The 27,813-nt window shown below is 35.9% G+C and overlaps 6 protein-coding genes across 13 annotated transcripts; 4 read left to right on the forward strand and 2 right to left on the reverse strand.

The window, feature by feature from the left end:
* Positions 1–1,636: 1,636 nt before the first annotated feature.
* Positions 1,637–3,198, forward strand: LOC111809064 (germin-like protein subfamily 2 member 2). Its single transcript, XM_023695397.1, has 2 exons — positions 1,637–1,770; positions 2,545–3,198. Exons 1-2 carry the CDS (start codon positions 1,647–1,649, stop codon positions 3,093–3,095), a joined length of 675 nt encoding a protein of 224 aa, XP_023551165.1. The 5' UTR covers positions 1,637–1,646; the 3' UTR covers positions 3,096–3,198.
* A 1,299-nt stretch (positions 3,199–4,497) lies between these two features.
* On the forward strand, positions 4,498–6,771 carry LOC111807993 (protein COP1 SUPPRESSOR 2). The gene is made up of 5 exons (XM_023693743.1): positions 4,498–5,006; positions 5,090–5,213; positions 5,355–5,428; positions 5,737–5,894; positions 6,173–6,771. The coding sequence occupies exons 1-5, from the start codon at positions 4,606–4,608 to the stop codon at positions 6,334–6,336; spliced, it is 921 nt and encodes a 306-aa protein (XP_023549511.1). The 5' UTR covers positions 4,498–4,605; the 3' UTR covers positions 6,337–6,771.
* Positions 6,772–7,427: 656 nt separating this feature from the next.
* LOC111809344 (dehydrogenase/reductase SDR family member on chromosome X-like) lies at positions 7,428–11,294 on the reverse strand. Its single transcript, XM_023695787.1, has 10 exons — positions 11,146–11,294; positions 10,152–10,393; positions 9,973–10,039; positions 9,488–9,516; positions 9,188–9,396; positions 8,669–8,787; positions 8,335–8,430; positions 8,181–8,256; positions 7,903–8,056; positions 7,428–7,816 (listed from the first exon to the last, which is right to left on the reverse strand). The coding sequence occupies exons 2-10, from the start codon at positions 10,380–10,382 to the stop codon at positions 7,661–7,663; spliced, it is 1,137 nt and encodes a 378-aa protein (XP_023551555.1). The 5' UTR covers positions 10,383–10,393; positions 11,146–11,294; the 3' UTR covers positions 7,428–7,660.
* A 749-nt stretch (positions 11,295–12,043) lies between these two features.
* Positions 12,044–16,117, forward strand: LOC111809464 (pentatricopeptide repeat-containing protein At3g14730-like). Of its 3 annotated transcripts, XM_023695930.1 has the most exons (3): positions 12,798–12,991; positions 13,025–13,463; positions 13,869–16,117. In XM_023695930.1, exons 2-3 carry the CDS (start codon positions 13,421–13,423, stop codon positions 15,317–15,319), a joined length of 1,494 nt encoding a protein of 497 aa, XP_023551698.1. In that variant the 5' UTR covers positions 12,798–12,991; positions 13,025–13,420; the 3' UTR covers positions 15,320–16,117. The 3 variants fall into 3 exon arrangements, with proteins under 3 accessions (XP_023551697.1, XP_023551698.1, XP_023551696.1); XM_023695929.1 differs by lacking the exon at positions 12,798–12,991 and adding an exon at positions 12,044–12,143 and having other exon boundaries at positions 13,317–16,117; XM_023695928.1 differs by having other exon boundaries at positions 13,025–16,117.
* Positions 16,118–17,016: 899 nt separating this feature from the next.
* Positions 17,017–23,010, forward strand: LOC111808472 (heat shock protein 90-5, chloroplastic-like). Its single transcript, XM_023694467.1, has 19 exons — positions 17,017–17,348; positions 17,750–17,823; positions 18,060–18,185; positions 18,278–18,371; positions 18,483–18,566; positions 18,690–18,833; positions 19,132–19,248; positions 19,603–19,650; positions 19,730–19,804; positions 19,941–20,045; positions 20,123–20,263; positions 20,359–20,451; positions 20,723–20,800; positions 20,883–21,137; positions 21,338–21,440; positions 21,575–21,749; positions 21,995–22,100; positions 22,436–22,525; positions 22,619–23,010. The coding sequence occupies exons 1-19, from the start codon at positions 17,079–17,081 to the stop codon at positions 22,808–22,810; spliced, it is 2,370 nt and encodes a 789-aa protein (XP_023550235.1). The 5' UTR covers positions 17,017–17,078; the 3' UTR covers positions 22,811–23,010.
* On the reverse strand, positions 22,982–26,372 carry LOC111808473 (transcription factor bHLH49-like). 6 transcript variants are annotated; one of them, XR_002817083.1, is made up of 10 exons: positions 26,138–26,371; positions 25,156–25,908; positions 24,848–25,078; positions 24,688–24,753; positions 24,549–24,617; positions 24,361–24,432; positions 24,067–24,264; positions 23,631–23,770; positions 23,251–23,528; positions 22,982–23,215 (listed from the first exon to the last, which is right to left on the reverse strand). XR_002817083.1 is itself a non-coding variant. In XM_023694468.1 (9 exons), the coding sequence occupies exons 2-9, from the start codon at positions 25,840–25,842 to the stop codon at positions 23,491–23,493; spliced, it is 1,458 nt and encodes a 485-aa protein (XP_023550236.1). In that variant the 5' UTR covers positions 25,843–25,908; positions 26,138–26,372; the 3' UTR covers positions 22,982–23,490. The 6 variants fall into 6 exon arrangements, 5 of the variants coding, with proteins under 5 accessions (XP_023550236.1, XP_023550240.1, XP_023550238.1 ...); XM_023694468.1 differs by having other exon boundaries at positions 22,982–23,528; positions 23,674–23,770; positions 26,138–26,372; XM_023694472.1 differs by having other exon boundaries at positions 22,982–23,551; positions 26,138–26,372.
* Positions 26,373–27,813: the final 1,441 nt, after the last annotated feature.

The following is a 27,813-nucleotide window of genomic DNA, read 5'->3' on the forward strand; positions in this document are numbered from 1 at the left end:
ATAATAATAATAATAAAGAATAATGTTTTTATTACATATCACACATTTATTTATTTATATATATATATATAAAAGTAAAAAATTATAAAAATAATTTGTAATTTTTGTATTTTGTTTCAAAAAAAATACGGTCTCGAGATTTATTCCGGTATCATTTATTAACTCGAGTGTCACATGTCACATGTCTAATATCATTCTGTCACATTTTGGTCCTGTTTGATTATTTTCGAGGAAATATTTTTCATTTTTTTTAATATAATTTTTTTTTAAAATTTACATTATAAAATACTATTAATTGTCACAATCGCACTTTGATGGTAGCGGACTTGCGATTGTGCGGCACTCACTTCCTAACAAGTGGGTTAAGCCTATTCGTTGTTGCATCGTCTATGGCCAGGCGACGTATAGTCGAGCTTCTGACCCCGGTTCAAGAAGAAAGTTTTAGAAGATGGGGGCAAAGAGATTTCGAAAGAGAGTTTTAAAAACAAGATTTAAGAAATTGAAATTAATGTTACATGAGAATGTAAGCAAGAGGCAACAACAACGGCTTACTATATATAACTATCAGGGAGGGAGAAGTTGACAACTAGTCACATGCTTCTATAGTACATTTTAGGGTATTTTAGCCCTTGCAGGTGCAGACACGATTTTGGTGAAACGTCATACACCCTCGCACTGACCCAATATGAAATGGTAAAGACATATCTAAGATAAAAGCATGTAAAAGGGGTTTGGAACGGGCATGCAACCATGGACAACACGTCCTGGACAAGCAAGACCGGGATATCTGTCATGCAGCCATTGACAACATGTCTTGGACATGCATGACCATGACATCCTCCCCCACTCAATTGGTTGACATCCCTGTCAACCGACTCGGACAAACAAGACTGGGACATGTGTCGTGTTTTAGGCAAGCATAATTTCTAAAAATATAACATTCATTTTATAACAACTAACATTATAACAAAATCCGTTTGTATAAATAATTTCTTCGATTAAACTTACCAAAAGCCACATATTTTTGTCTACTTTACAAAATAACGATAACTTCCCTTAAAAAAAAAAACCCATATATAACAATAATTTTTTTTTTTTTTTTTAAAGTCGAGAACTAACGATAATGGTTAATTTCAAGAGTCGGAAGTACGCTATCGAATATGCCCTAAAACAGAGCACATCTAAAGTATAAAGACTAGAATGATACAGCCGAGGTAGACATCGAATCATTAACGTTCAAGATGATAACTATTATCGTATTTACTACATTGGTCTCGGGCGGGCTCGAGTTTACTTTGTAAGTAAGAGACAAGGGCATTTCAACCTCCCCAACAACAGCTAGCCCAACAAAAACTACTCCACCAACCCCATTTTCACAGCCTTTGCTCTCACAATTCAAAGGACCATTGGCCAAATGGTAAGTTCTCATTAGTCATTACCCCAACTTTCAGTCCTTTGTTTGGTTTCAATTCAATTGCTTTGAATTTAAGGCTAAGTCTCTTTTAGATGTGCTTTTTGCATTACCATACCATGCAAGCTAAGGTGGGTGTGACATTGATATATTATATACTATTTCAACCATATTATAAATAACCATACATCCTCCTCTTCATTTCATATTCTTTTCCCCATATAATTCATCAACCATGAATCCATCGAAAGTTTTTGTGTTCCTATTCCTTCTCCTGTCTTCTGTTGCTATGTTTCCCGGCTCCCGTGCTTCCGACCCCGACGCGCTTCAAGACTTATGCATTGCTGATACTTCCAAAGGTATGTATGCAAGTGATTATAGCTAATATCGTGCCGGTGTTAGTGGGTTAGGACATTTTTTTAGATTCAACTCATTAGTTCGAGTGGTAAATATTTTTAACCCAAACAATTCTCTATGAATCCAACCCAACCAAACTATGGGGTTAATTGGGCTGGGTTGATTCAGATTGTTTGAGTTATTTATTTAAAATATTATTTTTAATAAAAGTAAAATATTGATTTATAAAACATCTATTTATTTATTTTTAAACATTTAATTTAAATTTATCACTCAATTTTAATATATATTTTAAAAAATTACCTCCTAAATAGTTAAAAATTATTTTTTAAAAAAATCTAATAAATAATTATGAAATAAAATAAAAATAAAATAAAAATATCTATATAATTATATCATACAAATATATATATATATATATATATATATATATTTATTTATTTATTTATTTATTTATTTATTTATTTATTTATTGTTTTTTAAATTTACAATATCCATTCTAATTTTAAAAAAATTCGTTAGCAAATTTTTATTTATTTAAAATTAACAATGTTAAAAAATAATTCAATAAATAATTATGAAATTAAATATAAATAAATAAATATATAGTTGTATACTATTTTTTCAATAAATAATTATGAAATTATATATATATATATATACATTTTAATTTTTATTTATTTTAACTTAACCCTTCGTAACCAAATTCAAATGATACAAATTAAATTGAGTTAGATCTAATTAGATGAACACACCTGGACCGTTGGATCTTACAGGAACAAAAGTGAACGGATTCCCATGCAAGGAAGCTGCCAACATAACAGCCGCCGACTTCTTCTTCACCGGACTAGCAAACGCCGCCACCATCAACAACTCCGTCGGATCCACCGTCACGCCGGCCAACGTCGACAAAATCCCCGGCCTCAACACACTCGGCGTTTCCCTAGCCCGAATCGACTACGCAGCGGATGGCGGCCTGAATCCGCCACACGTGCACCCACGCGCGACCGAGATCGTCTTCGTCCTGGACGGGGAACTGGAGGTTGGTTTCATAACTACCGCCAACAAACTGATTTCCAAAACCATAAAAAAAGGTGAAATCTTTGTCTTCCCCAAGGGACTGCTTCACTTCCAGCAGAACAACAAGGATAAACCCGCTTCTGTTATCGCCGCCTTCAACAGCCAGCTGCCCGGAACTGTGTCGGTCGCCGCCGCCTTGTTTACCTCATCCCCCGCCGTCGACGATGGGGTCCTCGCCAGAGCGTTTCAGATTGATGCCGAAGTGGTGGGAGAGATAAAATCTAAGGTTGCGGCTAAGAAGAAGTGATCTATTTTATGTGTACTCAGATATTATTATTACATTTTTTTTTTTTAATGAGGAATAATTTTTGTTCGTGAAAAATGAGGAATAATTGTGTTGGTTTCTACTATTTTATATTTTAAATCATTTTTTATTATATTAAAAAGACTCAATTAGGCAATCCATCTTTAAAAAAACATGTAATTGTAATTAAAATTTATAAACAAAAAGGTTTTATTATTATTTTAGTATTAAATCTTTTTTTTTAATTTAATCTTTATCATTTTAGCTCGGGTTTATATTTTAATATTTATTTTTAGTTGGTAAATATTAATTTTTCTTAAAAGGAAATATAAAAAAGAAAAGGAAAATGTTAGACCGTAAGTTTAGGTAAATAAACGATTTCCATTCATATACATATAATAAGAGTTTTTTTTTTTTTAATTTTTTTATTATAAATTAATTAGTATTAATTTAATTTTTGAAAATTCGGTAATATTTTTTAAAACCAAATATTAAAGATTTTCGTGTATATATTCACTGTTATTTGTAGTTGTGTTGGATGATGAAACTTCTACATCTGTCATATTTAGGAAATGATCATGGGTTTATAAATAAATAATACTCTCTCATTGGTATGATCAAAGCCATGAGAACTTATGCTCAAAGTGGACAATATCATACCATTGTGGAGAGTCATGTTCATCTAACATGGTATCAAAGTCGTGCCCATACCAATAGATGGGTAAATCCTCAAATATCGAGTTGTGCCAATAGATGAGTAAATCCTCAAATATGGAGTTGTGCCAATAGATGGGTAAATCCTCAAATATCGAGTTGTGCCAATAGATGGGTAAATCCTCAAATATCGAGTTGTGCTAATAGATGGGTAAATCCTCAAATATCGAGTTGCCAATAGATGGGTAAATCCTCAAATATCGAGTTGTGCCAATAGATGAGTAAATCCTCAAATATGGAGTTGTGCCAATAGATGGGTAAATCCTCAAATATCGAGTTGTGCCAATAGATGGGTAAATCCTCAAATATCGAGTTGTCAATAGATGGGTAAATCCTCAAATATCGAGTTGTGCTAATAGATGGGTAAATCCTCAAATATCGAGTTGCCAATAGATGGGTAAATCCTCAAATATCAAGTTGTGCCGATAGATAGGTAAATCCTCAAATATCGAACAAAGAACTCCAAAAGAAAATGAGTAAAAAGTGTTTAACATCAAAGGGTGATTTTTAAATATAGTATTAAAAAACTAACATTAAAGTATTTTTATTTTGTTTTTTTAGTTTAAAGTTTATTAATGAGATTTTAAAAATATATAGATTTGAAATATTTTAAAAAAGAAAATTATAATTTAATATTTCTTAAAATAATGCATTCTTTTTCACAGGCAAAGAAAATAGAATTGTGTAAGACGTTTGGAGAGTCGGGACTTCATTGGATCATTGGATCATTGGATCATTGGATTGCGATTACAATTTCACAAAGCAAGAAACTAGGGTTTTTTTCTCCGGCGGGGATTTGATGAATCAACAGTCGAAAAGGAAGAATTTCCGGAAAAGGAATTGTTACGATACAGAAGATGGAGAAGATGGGGCGAATTCCACTGCCACCAAATCGGAGGAGGAAGAAGAAGAGCACAGGATGGCATTGGAGGAGGTAAAATTTTTGCAGAAACAGAGGGAGAGGAGGGCTGGAATTCCTGCACTTCCATCTGTATCGATGCAGACCAGCACCACCGGTGCTAGCGGCGCCAGCGGCGGCGGCGGTGGTCTTGTTAGGAAATCCACTGACGCTAACAGTAAAACTGGTGGCGGCGGGGGCAGTAAGAATGAAAGCGCGGGAGGCGAAGGCGACAAGGATGATTTGGTTCTTCAGGATACCTTTGCTCAGGAAACGGCCGTCATGGTTGAAGATCCTAATATGTATTATTCCCCTTAATTATGTCGTTTCTCAACAAATATATCTATTTGATTAAAAGTGGAGCTCTGACGGGTTCTCTTAACAGGTTGAAGTACATCGAACAGGAACTGGCAAAGAAAAGGGGGAGAACTCTCGAGACTGTAGAAGGAGCTGAGAATGACTTGAAACAGGCGGAAGATGAACTATACAAAATCCCGGAGCATCTTAAAGTGAGTGAGTAGCCAATGTAGTGTTCTTGTCTCTTCTTTCGCAGTTCGTCTGTTCAGTTCTATTCGGCTGAGTGCTGCATTAGGCTTTTGTTCGTGTATTCTGGGATTCGATTTCACTTACCATTTTTGGATTGTTGTCAGGTGAAAAGACGAAATTCTAATGAAAGTTCCACTCAGTGGACTACAGGGATTGCAGAGGTTCAGCTTCCAATTGAGTATGTCCTTTCTCCTCCCTTGTGAAAGAACTTCATTAATTTGTCCAGTGATCATCACTTCTGTGTACTTTCTGTGAATTATGAGCAATGGAGATCAAGCAGGAGATAAAATGGAATCATACTGATCCAATTACTATTTTGTATTGTAACACAGAAATTAAGTTTTACTTTGGAGCATTTGATTCCTTGGTTAAATAATTTGAAGTGCCGTATAAAATTAAGCATCTGTCATAATTGTGTTGGATGTGGGTATTTTCCACTGACATTTATGAAGTGTGTTCAACTGCTCGTTGCTCTATTTGTGACAGATTCAAGTTGAAGAACATTGAAGAAACCGAGGCTGCAAAAAAGCTTTTGCAGGAGAAGAGATTTGTGGGTCGGTCAAAATCAGAGTTTAGCATCCCCTCAAGTTTTAGTGCTGATTATTTCCACCGGGGCAGGGATTATGCTGAAAAACTTAGAAGAGGTGCTTTATATTGTTTATCCTTTGGGAGGATGTTGTTCTATTATTTACTCTTGACGACGTGAGTTTAAGTTTTGGTGATCACGAACCTAAGATTTTAGTTTCATACAAAATTTCTGCATACCAAATATGCGTGCCTATGATCTAAATTCTACACATGGGGTAGTTGGATTGTTAGTTCATAAACTAAACACCTTGATATCAGGAGAAAGGGAGGAAAATATACTCCTATAATTTATAAGATGTTATATTATTTCTGACAAGGAATAAAAAATATGCAGAACATCCTGAGCTATACAAGGGTAGAAATTTGCAAGAGGATGGTTCTGGTTCCAAACCAACTGATACTGGCACAGAGGCTGCAGGACAAAGGCAGGCTGCCACAGATGAGTTCATGCTAGAACGCTTCCGGAAACGGGAACGCCATCGTGGTATGCGGAGGTAACATATCTCTCGGACTGCTGTTTCTCCAGAATAGGAAGTGACCTACTTGATAAGTTAAGCATCAAGGATAAAGGTTTTGGTCGTACAAATATTCTTTCACATCATGATGGCCATCTCAGGACCTCAGGTTAGAGAGGAAATGAAATCCATTCTTAGTTCATAGTTGTGAAGTCGGCTGACTGACTTATGATTCAAAGAGAGTTTTGGATATACTATCTACTTGTGTCTTAGTCTAGCCTCTTTGTGTTACTTTTTAGGTTTTTCAGCTTTCATGTACTAGTGCAGAGATAGGTCAAAAGATGTGGAAAGAAAACGTCCTTTTATGGTGACGTTGAGACATTGAGAACATGAACGATACCGATGAAGGAAAATTGTAGACGATATGTTATTAGATGATGTCTTAGCTAATTAATTCCAGTTTTATTATGTTAATCTATTCTATCGTCTTTTGTTAGTATTGTGATGCAACATAAACTATAAGATAAGAAACAATGGTAACTAAGGTACATTACTTTAGGTTTATTGTGAAACTATTTTCCTCTTTGTTACTTTAGAAGACTTCTTTCTTTCAACTCAGTCAGAAAATGGTTAGAATTTAAAATAGAAATGGAACAAGAAAGTTGTTCTTTTTCTTTAGAACAACAAATATGGGAACCAAATTTAAACCTCTGACATATTGATTACTTGATATGTTAGATGCCAGAATACTCGAACAATTACGCATGTTTTGAATTGAACAACAAGCAACATGTCCAAACGATTATTTTCCACAGGTATCAATTCATATCGAACTTGTTGAGTATAATTAACTGTCCAATAGTTATTTTCTTCCTCGAAAAGGGCCTAGCACTGTTATCACTGCCATTGGCGGGTTCATGGGCATTGGAGTAGGATACGTATAAATAATTGAGTCGTCGTATGGAGGCTTGTCTAATGGTCATTTGAAGTCTATCAACACACGCCAAAGTTGTTGAAGAGGGAGATCATAATATTGGTGCTCGTAAAAGGTCCGATAAAAGTTTGAGAAGATAGAATTCTAGACTATCAATCTTGAGATTTTCAACTGATGACGCGTTATAACAATAATATACGTATATAAACAAACAAAATTAAACATTAATTAATTATGGATTACACTAATATAAGCATAATTCAATAGATAAAACACTTATTACCTATCTTAATACTAAGTTCCATCACCTAAACGAACTTAAAAAAATGACCTCGACCTCGACCTCGAGTAGTAGGTTGCATTACAAGTTCATAAATTTTGACAATGAGCTAAACATGAAGCTATTTGAACTGACATACTCCAATGGTCAGAATCAATAACTAGTTACTCCCTCAATAGCAATCTGGGATTTCAAGAACAGATTAGACGACGTCGCCCAAAGCTCCTTGGCAAGTTTTGTGTCGTACGACTGAGCAGAGGACTTGACCGTCCTACCGTTTCCACCAAAAAAGTAAACACCAGATGTGTCCTGACATAAGAAAGTTCAGTCTACTCAATTGAAGATCTTAATAGAACTATGAAACACACACACAGACAAGCGCAAAAAATTCTCACAGGTAATGCAAAGGCTGCATCCAAAATGGAGTTGACCCCATCTTCAGGTAGCTGTAGAAGCCTCAAAAGCCTCAATATTGTAAATGCTACCCTAGAAAGATATGTAGGAACTTCTCTCATGATGTTTGTTTTGACTACTCCAGGATCCGCAACACTTCAGAATATGAAAGAGATCATATTTAACAAACAAAAATCAGCAGATCCATATCAGAAGCCTTGAAGCCTAGTTTAGTACGAAACAAGGATAACCAAAGGCAACGACGACAAAGTTCCCTTACACAACTGTTACTTTATTAGATCCGTTCTCTAGGGAAAGTTTCCGGTGAAGCTCATAGGAGAACAGCAGTAAGCATACTGTAACAGAAAATGGATAGCGCTTGTCAGAATCGAGAATAGTATCATAAATTGTTTCTCAAAACATTAATTGCTCACATTTAGAATACTCATAGATACTAGCACATGGATATTGATCCAATCCCACGAAGCGCTTTCCACATACGGTATCCTCGTCAACCCGAACATCAAAAACTGTATAACACAATGAAGCCATTATTATTGTTGTTGCTGCTTTCACAAGACACATTTGGAACAAAGTGAAAAAATGTATAAAGGCAGCAACCGAGGTTGACAGTATCACAATGGAAAAAAAATCTCATTGCGTTGATGAAAGACCTATTATTCATGAACAAATCAAGCACTTGAAGAGATTACCCAGTAAAAAAATTAAAGCGTGGAGAGCTATCATTCTAATACAGAAAATTCTTACCACCTCTATGTGTAAAGGATGAGACATTCACTATCCTAGATGGAAAAGGGCTGTTCTTCAGGAGTGGCAATAACATTTGAGTCAAAAAGAACGGGCCAACATAATTTGTAGCCATCATCCTGAGAATATAAGAAGTTCAACGGTAGGACGGGTTGAAAATATCTTGAAAAGAAGATATAACATCAAATAGAAAAATAATTAGAAAATCACAATGGAAAAATAAAGCCAAAACTTCAGAGAGAAGAACACAGTTTCAGCATATAAAGAAGCAATGATAGGCTTAGGGTAACGGAAAAGCTGGACCAAATGGATCACAGAAATAGCTCATTATCTCACAATGAACAAGAGTTCAAAGAGGCACATGAGAGTATTAAGTTCCAACAGCAGTTTTACATAGCTACATTTAAACTAATCCGAAGTCGAAAATTATATTGAAGTTCAGTGGCACAGTACCGTTCGAATCACTGCATTATTGCAAGACTAAAACACTTGAAGAAAGACAGGGAATAGAGATGTAACTGGTCATAGCCTTCAGAAGTGGATCTAGATGACGTTGCCAATATCCCGGCATTATTAATCAAAAGTTGCAATGAAGGATGCATCTTAGAGCCTTGGAGCCAAAGCTGAAAGGAATTCTTGAAGTCCAAGATTGACTGAACATATAAAAGATCGACTTGAAAAGCTTTAAGAAGGGCTTTTTCATTCTGCCTTTTTATCTCTGACATTGTCTGCGACAATGTAAGCAGTCACCAAAACGAGGAATAACACATGAAATGAGGTAGGGATAAAACAAACTAAAAAACAGTGCATGAGGCAAACCTTTAATAACAAATGCCTTGACCGTCCAGCTGCAAGAACAAAATAAAATTTAAGAACACAAGCATCAGTTTTTAACTCTGTTATTTTGTAGAGAAAGATTTGATTGGCTTGCATAACATTTAATGCAAAGGAAATGGCATCAAGAAGGGTTTAGTTAAGTTGTTTTTCCATCATTAGAATAAGAGCTTAAAAATTAAAAACAGAGTCTTATTACTGGTAAATACGTTGAATAAATTCATGCACTTAATGAAAAGATTATCGGCACTCTATCAGAAGTCGTTTTGTGAGTAAGAGGCAGTAATAGTTTGAAGGTAAACAATGAGAATTGGGAGCATTATAATCCACATAATGTTTTGGAAATGAAGGCAGGGTCCAATAATATTTGCAATGAGCATTAATTTCTAACAGCTAGATTCAAATGGTAAATCAAAATCAAGACTGCAATAGAAGTTGAGAAAATGAATGAAATGGTACGAGAAACCAACCAAGAACGACGTAGAAACCACGTTTAGAAAGAGCAAGAGCAGCAGCTGCACCCAATCCAGAGGTAGCCTACAACTTTCAAAACAAAGATACTAAATGAATTAAAAGCTGTACGTGCAGAGAAAGAAAGAGAGATTCAAATTTAACTTCAATCAAGCCTAAAAGTCACAGGCAACTTTACACCGGTGATAACGCAAAGGGGCACGACGTCTTCTGAGGTGCAAGAAGAAGCCCTTTCATAGGAGTAGGAGGTTCCAGATCTGTGCTTAATAGACAAAGAGAGAAATCTTTGAAAAAATAGCATCAAGTAAGAATAGAGGATGGAGAGATTCCACAGCACTGCCATCCTCCAAAACTCTGTTGATCTTAAAAACTGCCAAGCTTTTTTCAACTCTGTTTTCATGGAAGCCATCCTCCAAAATCCTAAGTATGAGCCATCACATGGAAAAAGTTAAAATCTAAACCTTTATACATAGAATCTTGATCATTTTAAAAATGGGTGAAAGCGACTTACCAACAGGGCAAAGGCAAACATTATCATTTGAATACGTAAACACCATATACATAAGTATTTTTTGTGCACATTTGAATACATAGAATCTTGATCATTCAAAGGTGTAGACATTGATACTCTAAGCCACATCAAACTATGAATCTCACATAGAGAATCCCCCCAGACATATCAATAAAAGCACACTACAAAAAGGAATGCAAAAAAATGTTCTGGAATTAAAGGATAATATGATTCGCCCAACTTCCATTTACGGAGAGCACCCTACAAGACAGACACATACCAACAAACCCCATCAGGTTAGGCTCTACTTTTCAGTAAATTAGAAAGAGAGAGCCCTTGTCGATGAATAGAACAAGAATTCTGACCAATCCCTTAGCCACCAACATCCTTCTTAGAATCACATTTGTCTAAATGTGCAAAATCATTAAGAAATACATCTTCAATCATTTTAAAACTATCTTCAATCATTTTAAAACTGACTTCGAATCATCAAAATCAGGCTTGTTTTTCACTACGACAAATGATTTTATAATCAGTTCAAAGTTCCACTCACTTCCGGCTTGGATTAATAAATTTGAAGCTTTAATACAACAATAACCTAATGAAAATCAGATTTAAATCAACCCGTCGTGAATAAACTTGAATGAAGAAATTAAAATACCTCGAGATTGATGGGTCAGGACTTCAAAAAGGCAACCACTTTCGAGTCAATCTCTCGCAGACTGTCTTCCTTTTCAACTTTCCGAATAAGAAACGAGAAGAACTGTAGAACTCGGCCGCAAAACGAGGGAAGAAGAAAGAAACGACCAATTTACCAACCTCCAAGTTTAAGCCATTTTTTTCTTAAAATATTTTAATAAAAATATTTTTTTAATATATTTATTTAAATAACAAACATTCAAAAAATGTTAAACATCTAATATACTTTACCTAATTATTTCAACCATGGTTTTAATATTAATAATAATTTAAAAATTACTTTATTACTATAAAAAATAATAATAAACCAATTAATCGAGCTTTTAAACCTAGTTCGGAAATGTAATGACCCAGATCCACCACTAGCACTAATGCACCGAATCTCATCAGAACTCTGCAGCTAAGCGTGCTTGGGCGAGAGGAGTACTAAGTTGGTAACCACTTGGGAAGTTCTCGTGTTGCACCCCTTTTGATCTGGTTGTTACAAATGGTATCAGAGCCAGACACCGGACGATGTGTCATTTCTCGCTGTTCCTCGAAGGGGGTGGATTTGGTGGCAATCCCACATCTGGGCCCGAATGGGGTGGATCATCCCACATTGGTTGGGGAGGAGAACAAACCACCCTTTATAAAGGGTGTGGAACCCTTCCTCTAGTAGACGACATTCCCCTAACTGCGTTTTAAAGTCTTGAGGGAAAGAGCGAAAGGGATTAGGCAATATCTAGCGGTGGATCTGAATCTTCGATCAAAACAATGGGTTGAGTATTAAACATTTACGACCATAGGAGTGATACGAAATTGGGTTAGATTATGAATTCCGGGTTACCGAGCTAATGGTGGTCTTAAGCTTTCCCCTCTCTCTCGTTTGGTTCTAATATCAATTGGGATTAAATAATGGTCCGAGCCGCTACTCATCAAGTACGCGCAGTTCGTTTCCGATCAGGCCACTAGTGGCGGCAAGTGAGGCTTCTCTTTCTCACTTCTTCCACTTCCCCATCTCAGTTTAAGTTTGATTTTTAACACCATTTCGTTTTAGTTCTGCGATTTCTGTTGTTGTATTGAGATTTCTCTCAGCTCTGCTCACACTCCTCATTGTCTTCTTCATCCTTGATATGTTTTTTTTTTTTTTTAATTTCATGGAATAATGTTGTTTCTTCTCCGTTTCATACTGTTATATAAGTGCAGAGGCAATGATAACTGAGTTTTCCTGTTGTTTTTTTTTTTTTTTTTTTTTTTTTTTTTTTTTTTTTTTTTTTTTTNGATTAATTTGGGTTCTTTGGAGATGGAACTTACACAAACCCTTATTTGTAGAACCCTAATAAAACTTAGGTTTTCGTTTTGCTTTGCACTTATGATTGGGGATCTCTGTTATTTTAATTTGTCCCTGTGAACTGAAATGGGAAAAAAAAATCAAAATCCTGTATGTTTATTTATGTCATTGGCGTGAATTTGGTGCGATCCCTTATCAAAATGAAGTGAAAATTTTAAAACGTTTAAGAGTAGATTGGAACTAACCATACATTAGAGTCGTTCTATTGTTGGATGAAAGTCCCACATCGACTAATTTAGGGAATGTTTGTAATCAAGGAATACTATTTCCATTGGTACGAGGCCTTTTGGGGAAGCCCAAAGCAAAGCCATGAGAGCTTATGCTCAAAGTGGATAATATCATACCATTGTGGAGTGTCGTGTTTATCTAACATCTATGTACTTTAGCCTTTTAATTTATACCAATTGGAAACCTTTTGTTACCCATCCTGATGTCTTGTCATCCCTTTTTTGTAAGCCTTCTTCACTATTATTAAAGGGTAGTGTTACAAGAGAAGAGGAGAAAAGAAAAGATGGCTTGCTGGTTTTTCCCTACATTTTTCTGAAGTTGATTTGCTCTATCTTTTTCGTTTATTTGAATATTTCCCCTATTATTGATTTTTGATTTGGTGAACTGTTTTTGTAATTGCTCTGAGATTTCAAATAATGAAGTTTTCTCTATACTGAAAATTGTTCTTAGTTTTTAAGAAATTTTGTTCCAGTTAATTCTTGTATGATGCCATTGAAATTCTTTCTTTTTTAACATGTATTCGTGTGTATATATCTGTGTGTGCATTTTCATATCTAAATCTTTGTTCATTGTAGGTGATAATGCCAAAATTAAGACTTGTATGGTGAATTTTTCGTGATATCGACGATAGTCACCTTTGTTCATAACAAGTTCTGTGATTATTCTCACACTGGCTTATATGAATCAAATAAGCAAAAAGACCGTCCTCTCGAAAATCATCGGTAAGAAGCACCATTTATTCTCTTCTCCATTTCTCAGTTTACCCTCCAGACTTCTAGTTTTTCAAATGCACTATGATGTAGCCACCTGCAATTTTTTTCTCCAATCCTATGCGAACCACAAGAATCTCTCCGAAGGAAAGAAACTACATTCCGTAATGATTACTTCTGGATTTATGCATTTGCCTTCATCCATTACTAGCTTGATCAACATGTACTCTAAATGCAATCATATGGAACAGGCTGTTTTAGTTTTCCATGATCCATATCATGAAAGTAATGTGTTTGCATACAATGCAATAATTGCTGGATTTGTTGCAAATAGACTTCCAGCACATGGGTTTCAATTTTATAAGAGAATGAGGTCAGTGGGTGTAATGCCTGATAAGTTCACTTTTCCATGTGTAGTTAGAGCTTGTTGTGAGTTCATGGAGGTTAGGAAGATTCATGGCTGTTTATTTAAATTGGGGTTGGAGTTGGATATGTTTGTTAGTAGTGCTCTTGTCAATACTTACTTGAAGTTCGACTTAATGGAGGACGCCAAGAAAGTATTTAAAGAGTTACCCGAGAGAGATGTTGTGCTTTGGAATGCAATGATCAATGGCTACGCCAAAATTGGTCACCTGAACAAAGCAGTAGTGGTTTTTAAGAAAATGGGGGAAGAAGGGATTTCACCTTGTAGATTTACAATTACTGGCATTTTATCTATTTTTTCTTTAATGGGAGACATTAACAATGGGAGAGCAATTCATGGAATTGTAACAAAAATGGGTTATAGTTCATGTGTTGCAGTTTCAAATGCACTAATTGATATGTATGGGAAATGCAAGCATATCGAAGACGCTTTAGTGATTTTTGAGATGATAAATGAGAAGGATTTGTTTTCATGGAATTCAATTATATCTGCTCATGAACAATGTGTTGATCATGATGGTACCTTGAGATTTTTTGACAAGATGTTAGCTTCTAGGGTTCTACCTGATGTGATTACCATCACTGCTGTACTTCCAGCTTGTTCTTACTTTGCTGCTCTCATGCATGGAAGAGAAATTCATGGATATATGACTGTTAATGGATTGGGAAAAAATGAAGACGGTGATGATGTATTATTAAACAATGCTGTTATGGACATGTATGCAAAGTGTGGATGCTTGAAAAATGCCCACAGAGTCTTTGATCGAACGAGCAATAAGGATGTGGCGTCGTGGAACATCATGATTATGGGTTATGCAATGCATGGATATGGTCAAGAAGCATTGGATATGTTTCATCATATGTGTGAGGCTCAAATTAAGCCAGATGCTATCACATTTGTTGGAGTTTTATCTGCATGTAGTCATGCAGGCTTTCTACGTCAGGGGCGCTCGTTCTTAGCTCGAATGGAACTTGAATTTGGTGTGGTTCCAACTATCGAGCATTATACATGTATAATTGACATGCTCGGTCGAGCTGGACATCTGGGGGAAGCTTATGAACTGGCTGAAAGAATACCTCTTCAAGACAACCTTGTTTTGTGGATGGCATTGTTGGGAGCATGTCGACTTCATGGGAATGCAGATTTGGGAAAAGTTGTTGGAGAAAAGATAATGCGACTTGAACCTAAGCATTGTGGCAGTGGTAGTTATGTATTGATGTCTAGTATGTACGGAGTCGTAGGTCGATATGAAGAAGCATTGCAGGTTAGACGAACGATGAAGGAACAAAATGTTAAGAAGACACCGGGTTGTAGCTGGATTGAACTCAAGGACGGGCTGTATGTTTTTAGCATGGGAGACAGGACACATCCTGAACTAAATGCATTGATTCATTGCCTTTGTGGCATTGGATACCTCCATGATGAAGTTATGCATTCGTCTTAAGATATGGTAGCATCTGCAATTGAATTGATCAACCACACTTGCTTACAGCAGTCACTCTCGCAGCAAGGAAGAATGATTGGCTATGGCCTTTGGATCCATCGTGCACTTTTTAAGGTTTGTTCTTTCCGTTGCAAGCATACCAGTATCAATAGGTTGTTACATCTCCTCCACAAATGCATTTGGAAGGTCATTTGTAAGGTTGGGTGAGTAGAATGAAACATTCTTTATAAGGGTATAAAAATCTCTCCCTACTAGAGGGTAAGCTCAGAAGGAAAAGCACAAAGAGGACAATATCCGCTAGCGGTAAGTCGGGGCGGTTACAAAAATATCCAAATAAGATATAAGATTTTCCTATGGAGCCAATTTGGAATGACTTTCTAACTTAAGCGAAAAGTCACCCGAAACCGTCCTTCGCCATAGAGGCACAATAAGAACGAGTCGGTCCAAAAACGATGCAATTTCTCTAATGAGTTTCTCTAGTCAAATCAATGGCTCTCCCAGGTGATAGGAAGTCCTAATTGGGAACCTTCTTTTGGCCGGCCATCCTTTGAAGAACGGCTGCAGCTTATTAGAACAGTTATTTTGGTTGATCAAGATTGAAAGAACAACCACTTCTTCAGCTACGCGTCCACAAGTTTTGATGAACATGGATTCGATTCCTACAATTATTCTGTTTTTGGTTTAAATTTTGTTCCCCACTTACCAATTATTGTCTCAATGATCTTGAAGGATCTTTTTTCTGGTCTCTTTTCACAGAATCTCTTGTATATTTTTTTAATATTGCATATCATCAATAAAATATTTTTTTATTTGTTTACGTAGATCATTTTTGTAATAATCTCTAGAATTTCTCATATATGTGGATTGAAATCTAGTCAAATTGATTTCTATCTATATATATCGGTATCTCCGTTGATAGAGATAAAGAAAGGGATCCATCTAGTCCTTGATTCACTATTTCCATTCGGGTTTCACTATTTTACGGTCTCGAATATTTTCTTCTTCCATTTTCTTCTCTTGAATTCAATCACTTAAAGAATTGTAAACTTGGTCTCGACCGAATTAATAGAGAGAAATTTCTTGACATTTTGATTGAGGAAGAGAATCCAGGAGAAATTTCTTGACATTTTGATTTCGGAAGAGAATCCAGGATTCATTCATTCAATTATGTGACTGTTTTTTTTTTCTTTTTGAAAATGGAGATGAAATCAATTAAATTTAGTTTAAAATTAACCACTAATTTTATGCAGATAAAAGAGGTTAAATTACAAGCTTAGTACACGAGCTTGAGATTTGAATCTATTTGGTTCATGAATTTATTCATAAACGGTCTAATTAATCCTTGAAAATTCATAAATTTTAAAAATTATTGTATATAAAATTAAATTTAATGTCTATTAAACTTTAAATAAATTTATAAATTTTAAGAAATTTAAAGTTTTAAAAATTAAATTTGTAATTTGAAAGTTTTTTTTTATCAAATTTAAAATTTAAGAAATTGAACATTTCCTTTTTCATATTAAACTTCCAACTAGTTGAGAAGACGTCGTTACTTCCAACAAAAAGAAATTAATTTTCCATATTTGTAATAATAATTTAATTTTATTTATTTTAATTCCCGAAATGGTTCAGCTCTTTCTAGAAGCTTCTACGCCACCCCCTTAAACCCTGGCTCAAGGGTTTAATTTCACCAGTTTCTCTCACTGGAACTCGCCTTTTGCTCCTTCTCTGCAACACTCTTATCTTTTCACAGCGCTTCATGGCTCCAATCTTCACTAGAACATTATCCACTCTTGCTCTCTCTTCACTCCCTTCCTCTTTTTCTCACCCTCTGCCAAGCAGTCGTACGCGCTTGAGCTTCACTAGTGCTTTCCTGCACCGAAATGGGCTCAGAAATGGCTTTTCTTGTGATGGGTTGAAGTGGAAGATTGAGAAGAAGAGAAACCGGATTTCGGTCAGGTGCGAAGCGGCCGTCGCTGAGAAAGAAGCTACTGAGACTCTTGGTGAGAAGTTTGAGTACCAAGCCGAGGTGGGTCTTTGAATTTTCCGTGTTTGTTGATGATGTCGATTTATTTTGAATCCAGAGAGAGCCATGGTAAGGGAAATGTTCATCCTATTTGATAATTAAGATTCTTTTGGATGGAGAAAGTTTTCTGTAGATGAAATGAGATTTTTTACGAAGTTGTCAAAGGATTAGGATTTCTCCTTGATTTCGTTTTCTTTGAAGTCATTAGGTGGATGAAGGTGACAACCAAAAAATTTACAGAATACGAAATCTTGTTATGGTTTTTGAGTTCCTCGATTTGGTATTTCTTGAAACATCAATTCCCAACATGTCTCTGGTTTTTGTGGTGTCTTAGTCATGTCCATGGCATGTTTAATCATGGAGTTGTTGCCAACTGATGGCTGGAACATATATAATGAGTGCAGGTTAGTCGCCTCCTGGATTTGATTGTTCACAGCCTTTATAGCCACAAGGAAGTGTTTCTTCGAGAGCTAGTGAGGTAATGTTGTTCATTTTGTACTGATTCTGTAATTCGATTGATATCTTTCTGACTGTCCGGGTTTATCTTGTTTCCTTCCCTGAAATTTTATCATGATATTATAATTCTTAATAATTTCATTGAAATTTTTAGATTAGATTTTATGTAGTATTATCTTTAAGGAAGCAAGAAAATGTTCATGCATTGTAGTGGATTCCGCTGAATATTGTTCAAACATTCTTTTAATTGTTCTCTAGTAATGCGAGTGACGCTTTAGACAAGCTAAGATTCTTGAGCGTGACCGAGCCTACTCTGCTTGGAGATGCTGGTGACCTTGAAATACGTATCAAACCTGATGCAGACAGTGGTACTATCACCATAACGTATGGAAATTTTCTTAGTTCTATTACAGTTTTACTTTCCATTTCTGAGTGAACTCAGTTATATATTACAATTGGAATTTTTGTGTTTTTAGAGATACTGGCATTGGAATGACTAAAGAAGAACTCATTGACTGTCTTGGAACTATTGCTCAGAGTGGCACTTCAAGATTCTTGAAAGCTCTTAAGGTTTTTCCTCCCCCCATTTATACTCGTTTCAGTATGATATTCTACTCATCTTAACTTCATTCAGGCTTTTTATACTGAGTACATGTGAATTTAAATGTTTGGACATATAAGGAAAATAAGGACGCTGGAGCAGATAACAGCTTGATCGGCCAATTTGGTGTTGGGTTCTATTCAGCCTTTCTGGTTGCTGAAAAGGTAGAGTTACATTTTGCCTTGGCATAATAACTGTTCTCCTAATTGAAGCTTGATCAAAGTTCTTTTCTGCTAAGATTCAACATTTTGACTCACTTCTGCATTTCGGCGATCGTATGTAATCAGGTTGTTGTATCCACTAAGAGCCCAAAATCAGATATACAATATGTTTGGGAAGCAGTAGCGGATAGTAGTTCATATGTTATTAGGGAAGAAACTGATCCTGAAAAGCTCCTACAGCGGGGAACACAGATTACCCTCTACTTAAGGGTATGGAATCTTCATCTCTTCAATCACACAACATCTGGGAACTCTTCTCATTCCTTTTAGGGACTGCTAAGAAACTCGGGGTTATGGTGATTGGTAGAAAAACTCAGTTTAGATGAATGTGCTGATTGCTATATTTACAGAATTAAGGAGGAGAAAGTAATATTTGGTGGTGGTGGTGTTTTTTAATATTTATTTTTATTGTATTGTGGATAGTAGATTTGGCTCCATGATTTGTATTATTAAGTGATGCCATTAAATAACCATATCCACATTTTATTATCTTGTTCTCAAATTGCAGGAAGACGACAAGTATGAATTCTCTGATCCGTCTAGAATTCAAGGTTTGGTCAAGAATTACTCACAGTTCGTTTCCTTCCCCATCTACACATGGCAAGAGAAATCAAGAACCGTTGAGGTATGAATTCTATGCATTTACATGTGGTTTGTATAAACAAGCGATGTAAATGGCTCTAGTTCTTTCTCTTCTTAATGGGTTTGGGTATATCATACTCTGATTATTGATATACAAGGAAAATTGGTTGTGTGTTTCTTTATGAAATGAGTTAACCTTTCAGATTTCTACTTAAAAGTTTTATCCAAAATGATTTTGTAATGTCTGATATTTAGTTATCTCGAGGTATTCTTTGAGCTCTATTCTTGTCTATCACTTTCTTGATGTGGTTATGATTTAGGAGGAGTCGGCTTGTGTATCGTTTTTTAATTATCATGATGTTTATTACTATTGATATTGAATAGAGTTCTTGGGCAGGTGGAAGAAGAAGAAGAACCGAAAGAAGGAGAAGAACCAAAACCAGATGTAACCCACTTGTAAATCTTAGTTTGGAAATTTGCATCATTCTCCAATATCGAAGTATTTAAAGGGTTTTCTTTTTCAGGGTGAGAAGAAAAAGAAGACAACAACTGAGAAGTATTGGGACTGGGAATTGGCTAATGAAACAAAGCCAATATGGGTGAGTTAAAGTGGCATCTGCATCATATGTCCACACTGAACTTGTAAAGAAATGATTTTGTTTCTATACTCGGTTAAATATTTTGCAGCAATTGTGTATCTTCTTACTCCCTTATTCTGTTAATTTGCTTGTGCAGATGCGGAATTCAAAAGAAGTTGACAAGGACGAGTACAATGAATTCTATAAGAAGACATTTAATGAGTTTCTAGACCCACTTGCATATACTCACTTCACCACTGAGGTATAGAGAGTCCTTTGGTTTAATTAATCTAATTTTTCTTTCATCAAGGGGTACTGATTTCATTTCTAAATCTGCAGGGCGAAGTGGAGTTCAGGAGTGTTCTATATATTCCTGGAATGGGACCTTTGAATAATGAGGATGTTGTAAGCTCTAAAACAAAGAATATCCGTTTGTATGTCAAGCGTGTCTTCATCTCTGATGATTTTGACGGTGAGCTGGTGAGTATAAATATTTTATAGACTCTCAGGCAGCGTAGTTATATTTTACTTGAGTTTCTATGAATGGTGGAACTAAATCTACATGTCCTTTGCAGTTTCCACGATATTTGAGCTTTGTGAAAGGTGTGGTAGATTCTGATGATCTCCCCTTGAACGTTTCTCGAGAAATTCTTCAAGAAAGCCGAATTGTAAGTTTTTGGAACATAAATGTTAGTTTCTTATGAAGGGCTATATTACTTTTGGTTTCAGCTGTTTCCAATGCAGTAAACATGCACAATGATATATTCTCATACATGCTCTCTGGTTTTCTATTCATTCCTACAAGCCTGAAACCCCAAGATTAATATGTTTCTAACATTTTTGTTTTGCATTTCAATGTTATTACTGGTTCCATAGGTATAAACATAACATCTTATTTCCGTTGCCTTGATGATTCTGCTCCTATCAAATATTTTCCAGGTGAGAATTATGAGGAAGAGACTTGTTAGAAAAACATTTGACATGATTCAAGACATCTCTGAAAGTGAAAATAAAGAGGTTTGTGGCTATAAAGCCAAATATGATTTATATTTCATTTTTTAGTACTGTGTAAACTTCTAAAAGAAAATCTCAATTTCAGGATTACAAAAAATTCTGGGAGAATTTTGGCAGGTTCTTAAAATTGGGTTGTATTGAGGATACTGGAAATCACAAGCGCATAACACCATTATTGCGTTTTTACACCTCCAAAAGCGAGGAGGTCCTGAAGAGCTTGGATGATTATGTAGAGAACATGGGGGATAATCAGAAGGCAATTTACTACTTGGCGACTGACAGCTTAAAGAGTGCCAAGAGTGCTCCATTCTTGGAGAAGTTGGTTCAAAAAGACATTGAGGTAAAATATTCATACCATTATTACCGTTTTAACGAATGCTGGTTGGAAGGTACTCTTGTACAACTGCTGGGCTGACTTGGGGTGTTCTCTTGCCCACTTCCCATCTTTCTTCTTGGTTTAATGGATTACAGCGATAATGAAAGTTGTTTGTCTTTGACCAGACATTCTACATCTAATGTGGGTTTATTTTATTCGATTAGGTTCTTTACTTGATTGAACCTGTGGATGAAGTTGCTATCCAGAACATACAGACATACAAGGAGAAGAAATTTGTTGATATTAGCAAGGAAGATTTAGAGCTGGGTTTGTTCTTTGTTCCTTCCTCTCCCTATTCTTTGGTTTTGAAATTAGCTTTACCTGCAGAGAATTTTATTTTATTTTTGTGAAAAACAGGAGGTTAGTTCTGCATGTAACTAATAATTGTGTTCTTGTTCCAGGCGATGAGGATGAAGTTGAAGAACGAGAAACTAAGCAAGATTACAACCTTCTCTGTGACTGGATTAAGCAACAACTAGGTGACAAGGTTGCAAAAGTCCAAGTCTCAAAGCGCTTAAGCTCTTCTCCATGTGTCCTAGTTTCTGGCAAGTTTGGATGGTCCGCAAATATGGAAAGGTTAGTTTTGTACATGAAATGCTCAACAATACTAATCTAGATGTGAACGGATGGATTGCATCTTTTCTGTTGCTGATGAAACTGTAATGAACGAGTACATCAATAGTTCTTTTAGATTTAGCTTTCAACTATTTTGATCATAAGTAAACATTCTCCAACCATGTAAACGCCTTAATTTTTCACTTGAAACAAAATTTCTGTAGGTTTTCGTTTGTAACAATGTTTTATCAACATTTTCCCTCCAGGTTGATGAAGGCACAGGCCCTTGGGGATACTTCAAGTTTGGAGTTCATGAGGGGAAGGAGAATTTTGGAGATTAATCCTGACCATCCGATTGTCAAGGATCTAAATGTAAGACTTCTAAACCATCCCTACATTTTGAGTGGGAAAAGGTACTTGTTAGTCTAAGCTATAGCGGATATCCATTTATTTTGATTTGGTCAGGATAGAACATCGGGGATATAATCTTTTTTTCTCCCCCTAAGATCAAGCCAATTTCTTTTTGTCAAAGATTGCTACACATACTGCTAAGGTTGTCAACGTCTGGAAATTGCTTGCGTGCTTGTGTGATGGGGACTCATATAATTGATATCTTGAGTGGATTTTATTTGTATTGTAAAGATAATAGAACATTAGTTCATAAGTGACTCTTTAGAAGTATATTAACTCGTACTCCTGCTTTATAGGCGGCTTGCAAAAATTCACCGGATAGCAGTGATGCTAGGAGAGCCGTTGATCTTTTATACGAGACAGCATTGATATCCAGTGGATTCTCTGTAAGGGAAAATTCAATCAGATGATTGAATATTTTCAAGAGTTAAATGATTTTGATTGATTTCTTACTATACTCACTGCTTGTCTGGATGCAGCCTGATAGCCCAGCTGAGTTGGGAAGCAAGATATATGAGATGATAGCAATGGCTGTTGGAGGAAGATGGGGTCGATTAGAAGACAATGCCATTGCCGAAGATGCTGCCGAGGCCGACAGTACTGAAGCACCAGAAGTGCAAGTGATCGAACCCTCGGAAGTGAGGACAGAGGATGATCCATGGCAGAATTAGTATGGAGTTAACCTTGGGTAGATTTTAAAGCTTTTTAACAGTCCTGTAGACGAAAGAAATAGGTTGTATGGCGGGCATTCAGTTAAATGGTCAAAGTTTTGATTCATTAATATGTAGGGGAATGTATGGCTAGACTAAACATGAATAAGGATCACAATTCTTGATAATATTGCAATGAAATTCTTACAGTTTCCTTTGTATCAGCCTTAACATGTCCATTGATATCAAAGATGTCTTGTTTGAGAATTGTAAGACAGTTCCAAAATGGATAGAGAACAGGAAGAAAAAGAGGAGAAGAACTAACATATACATTAGAAGATGTTACAAGACCTTCAATAATGGGGAAGTGAAAAATCAGGCGCAGGTTAGTTCATATATAATTCTTCTGATTTCATTTCTGTCTCAATCGTCTTGAAGCAGCAGCCTCTTTTTCTGATTCATTACAACGTTGTCTGTTTTGTGCAGAAAATCTTTGCCTTGTATTATTCTAAACTCTTGCATTGAAATGCATGCAAAATGTGCCTACATATCTCTTCATGCCCAGACTTCAGTTCGATTACTCATTCTTCTCCATGTTTACAGGCTCATCAGCGAACTTCGTCATCGGACTCGGTAGTAATGACAGTAGCATTATTCTCTATACAACTTTGAATGTAAAGGCTAAGAGCTCAAAAGCAAACTTAGAGTTGTGCTCTGGTGTTGCATTGTGGAATGGAACCTGAGAAGGTAAGATGTAGCCAACTTAAGGAGCTTTTAACATTTAGATTTATCAATTGTTGCAAGGGAAAAGAGCCTATGGGTATTCTTGAACAAAAGGTACCATCAACATCTTGGTCACATGGGTAAACTTGAACAAATAGTACCATCTACATCTTGGCCACTGGTGGGTGCAGCGACATCAAAGCTCATTGGAACAGCATTGTGGAGTTCGTTCTCCCACCCGTTTGGTATCTGCAAAAGCTATATTCATGTCATATCACAGAGCGAGTACAGGAAGAACAAAAACATTCAGTCCAATCGACGAGTTGGGCAAGTTGATCTGAATTAAGCACATAAAACCATCATGTTTACCCAAAACTAACTCAAAATATGGTGTGCAAGCATTTTTTAGAGAGATCATTCCGGGCCTAGGTGAATTATTATACATCAGGCCAAACAGATCACTGACCAAAAATGCAGCAAGAAAGTAAATTAAAGACAGTCTGAAGTAATAGCAGTGCAAGCAAGATAATTTAGCTCTGATTCTTGAAGAAAACCTGAACAGGCTCCTTGAATCCACCAACGAGTGAAGTTAGCTGGGAATTTATCGTTCTTCGTAGCAGGTCCGGAGAGCTCGCCATGTTTGGAAGACAAGGCGGAATAAGTCCTAGATGAGACGGATGTTGCGGGAGGTAAGGCATAGGCATATCAGGAGGAAAACTAAATAAGGATGGACCAGCCTTTGATTGAATGATCTGTGCGGAGAAAGGGAAAGAAAAAATTGATTATGACTCTGAATCAAGAAAGCACAAACTGTTTCATACAGCATTAGATTTCAGTAGTTTGCTTACTTCTTTTGTGAGGAGCTCTTCGATGTTGAAATCCAGCCTGGGATTAACTGTTGCAAGTTTCATTGACAAGAACTGCATAACAAGATTGTTGAACATATCAATTGAATTAGAATTGATGGGACAGAATCTCTTATGTTGAGCTGGGGAGCTCGTAAAGAACCTATCAGTGTTCTATCCTTTTTCGTTACCTCGACTTGTCGTTGCAACGACTGTACATAGTTGATGATTTCATCAAGCATTACAGCTTTGCCAGTGACCTGAGAGAACCCAGTAGTAGCTTAGCGACAAGTACACGAAATGAACGGTTCACGAGTTAGACTCACAAACCTTACTGCACCCGGGCACGAGGTCCTGAAGGAGTCTCATTCTTTCACTTATCTTCTCTCTTCTTACCTGTTAAGACAGACACAGTTCATCACTTCCACAAAATCCCTTTCCAAACTTGGTTTTAGTTAACTAAGAACAAAAGTGAACTGCAAATCCTAACCCTTTCAGCAAGACTATGGCTGTTTGTTGCCTGTCCTCTTCGAGCTCGAACATGAATATATTCTTCTTTAGGAGCATCCGATGGCTGAGAATCCTGTTTTCCTTGCTTTTCAGCAGGTTTATTCGTAGTAGAACTCGGGTTTTGTGTTCCCTTCTGCTGATTCGATGCGCCATTCTTGGCAGTTTGGTTAATTTGTTGGGGAGCTTCTTTGACTTGTCCAAGTTCTATATTCTAACCAAATCAAGCATTCAAGTCTATGAACATCACAAAGAACATAACATGATGGAAAAGGCAGTCTAATAGTTTACCTGTTCATCCCTTTTCCTTTTCCTTGAGCATAGTTCATCCGTAGATGGTTCTGTGATAGTACCTTCCAACACGCATCGCTCGCCATGACCGCCACTGAACCCGGCCTCATCGGATTCTTTACCTCTGGCTTGAGACATTTCACATTCTGTCTCATTCTTAGATGGACTCTTTTCTTTAGCCTCAAGCTCCATGGGCAAAGAACCATCCTTGGAGGCTACATTTCTGGACATAACTTCTTGTCTAGAATGAATGCCTATGGAGTTTGAAATATCGAAAGCACCGACAGGCAGCGAAGCCCCGAAAACTCCGCTGTTGAAGCAGGAGAACCTTGCTGCACGTTCTATGAACGCTGAATCAGCTGGAAGTTGAGATAAATTAGCTGGAAATCCATGAACATTTCCTGGGAAACCTCCTTTCATCCATGGATTTTGTTGGTTCCAATCCACACCATTAGATCTCAAAGAATTCAGACCTTCTCCAGTAACTATGCTGTTTTGTTCATTAAAACTGCTGCAGAATCCCGAGTTCATAAGGGCTGGAGTGAATAAGTTAGACATTGAAGTTGAAGGACAAGAAGAAACACTTAGATCCTCATTGCTAACAGCAGCAGCAAATTGCCAGCCGGAGGTGATACTCATAGGATCACTCCTCCTACTCTCATCTTCAAATTCATCCTTCCCGTTCATCTTATCACAAAAAACAAGAGCCCTCACTCACTTTCCCTCATGTTCTTCCCAATAAGAATCAAGCATCTGCAGAGAAAGTCAAAGAAGATTTCAAAATCATCCAATTCCCAGACCCCAAAAGAATCCATTCAGAACAGAACGACCCAGTTCAAGTTCAAACCCATGAAAGGGTAATTCAAGATCAGCACAAAGAACAGAAAGAACAGTGAGTAGGTACAGTAAGTTGAAAACCCTAGTCAGAGAAAGAGGAAAAGCAAGGTCGAAACAGAGTAAAAAATGGCAGAGAAACACATACCCATTTCAATTTCCTGATTCTATTCCACTTTCCACATACTTTTAGACGAAATCAGAGGTTGAATTTAGAGCCCCCACCTTCACTTTCCCTCTCTGTTGGCAGTCTCCTCTGCAAGAACACTGCCACACCCAGAAACTCAGACGAAATGCAGAGCCTAACCTTGTAAAGGGAAGAGAGAGAAAATGAAGAAGAAGAAGAAGAAGAAGAAGAGAGAAGAGGGAAAGGGAAAAACAAAGATGAAAGCGAAGGGGTTGGTGCATTTATACCCAGGCTTACATGAAAACGAGTGTCCTTGATGATTAACCACCGCCACTTCTGAAGCAAAAATAATTAAAGGCAAAAGGAGGCAAAGCAAACCCTCCTCTAACAAAGCTTTTTCTTCATTCATAATTCTTTATGATCAACTTTAATACTTGATTAATTAATTTAAGCTTATAATTATTCCTGTGTGTTGAGCTAGCAACTGACATTGCCAACTCTCATTTGGGATTTCTTCCTATTTCTTTAATTAATGGGTTCTTGAAAGAAGAGCTGTGTAAGATCTTTAATGGAGGCAGCCGGGAGGGGGTTTGTTTGGTCAAGAACCCAATGCAAAATCTTAACTCCTTTTCACACTCTAATTTTTTTTTTTTTTTCTTGTTCGATCAGGTGGAGCGATCCAAGCTCACCGCTAGCAAATGTTGTCTTTTTTAAGCTTTTTCATTCGAGATTTTCTTCAAAGGTTTAAAACACATCTGTTACGAAAATGTTTTTCCACCCTTATAAAAGACGTTTCGTTTTCCTTCTCAACCAATATCGGACGTGGATTATCAAATCAAATCAACTAGCGTTCATCTAACTGCATTCATGAATTTAACTGTGTTCTTAACAGAGTGAAGAGACCATTCAAGAGCTACAATTTGTTGGAAGCAGGCCATTCTTAAGTTATTTCATTTGTTTCATTACTTTCTCAATTATTAGAACATCAATATAAATCTTTCCATTTTATCCTCTTTGTTTTTTTATTTAAATTAATAAAAAATACTTATAAATTTTATAATTGGTTTTAAAAATTCCTTTAAATTTTTTAGGGTTTTAATAATATCTCTAATTCTTTTAAAAAAATATAAAAGATACTCTTACCATTTAATCGAAACCATTAGTATTTTATTTAAAAAATACCCGAACATTTAATAGTATTTCAAAAACATCCTAGAAAGTTAACTTGAGTTTAAAAATATTCATACCTTTCAACTTTTTAAAAGAGTTTAAAATTTACATTTATATTAGTATTATTTTTAAAAAAATATCTATAAAATTTTTACCTTCATTAAAAAAAATTCTAGAAAATTCTTATGGCCAACTATAACCTTTCATAAATTATTTACACATGTTTAATGTATTTTTGAATTATTTTTAAAATTTTAAAAAGTTAAATTGAAAAAAAAAAAAGTAATATATTTTTTAAGTTTTTTTTTTTTTTTTTTAAATGAAAATTAAGTGTATTAATGAATTTTTTAAAACGTAGTGTGGATTACAATAACAACTTTTTTTAAATATAAACATTAAAATGGAGTGGAGATGTAAGAGCATATATATATATATAATAAAATTAAAAATATATAAAAAAAAACCCTTTTAATTTTTTTTTTTTTAAGTAATTATAAATAAACTTCTTTTATTTTATTTATAAAGAG

Source organism: Cucurbita pepo, chromosome LG13 (assembly GCF_002806865.2).
Source record: "Cucurbita pepo subsp. pepo cultivar mu-cu-16 chromosome LG13, ASM280686v2, whole genome shotgun sequence".
Classification (NCBI taxonomy): Eukaryota; Viridiplantae; Streptophyta; class Magnoliopsida; order Cucurbitales; family Cucurbitaceae; genus Cucurbita; species Cucurbita pepo.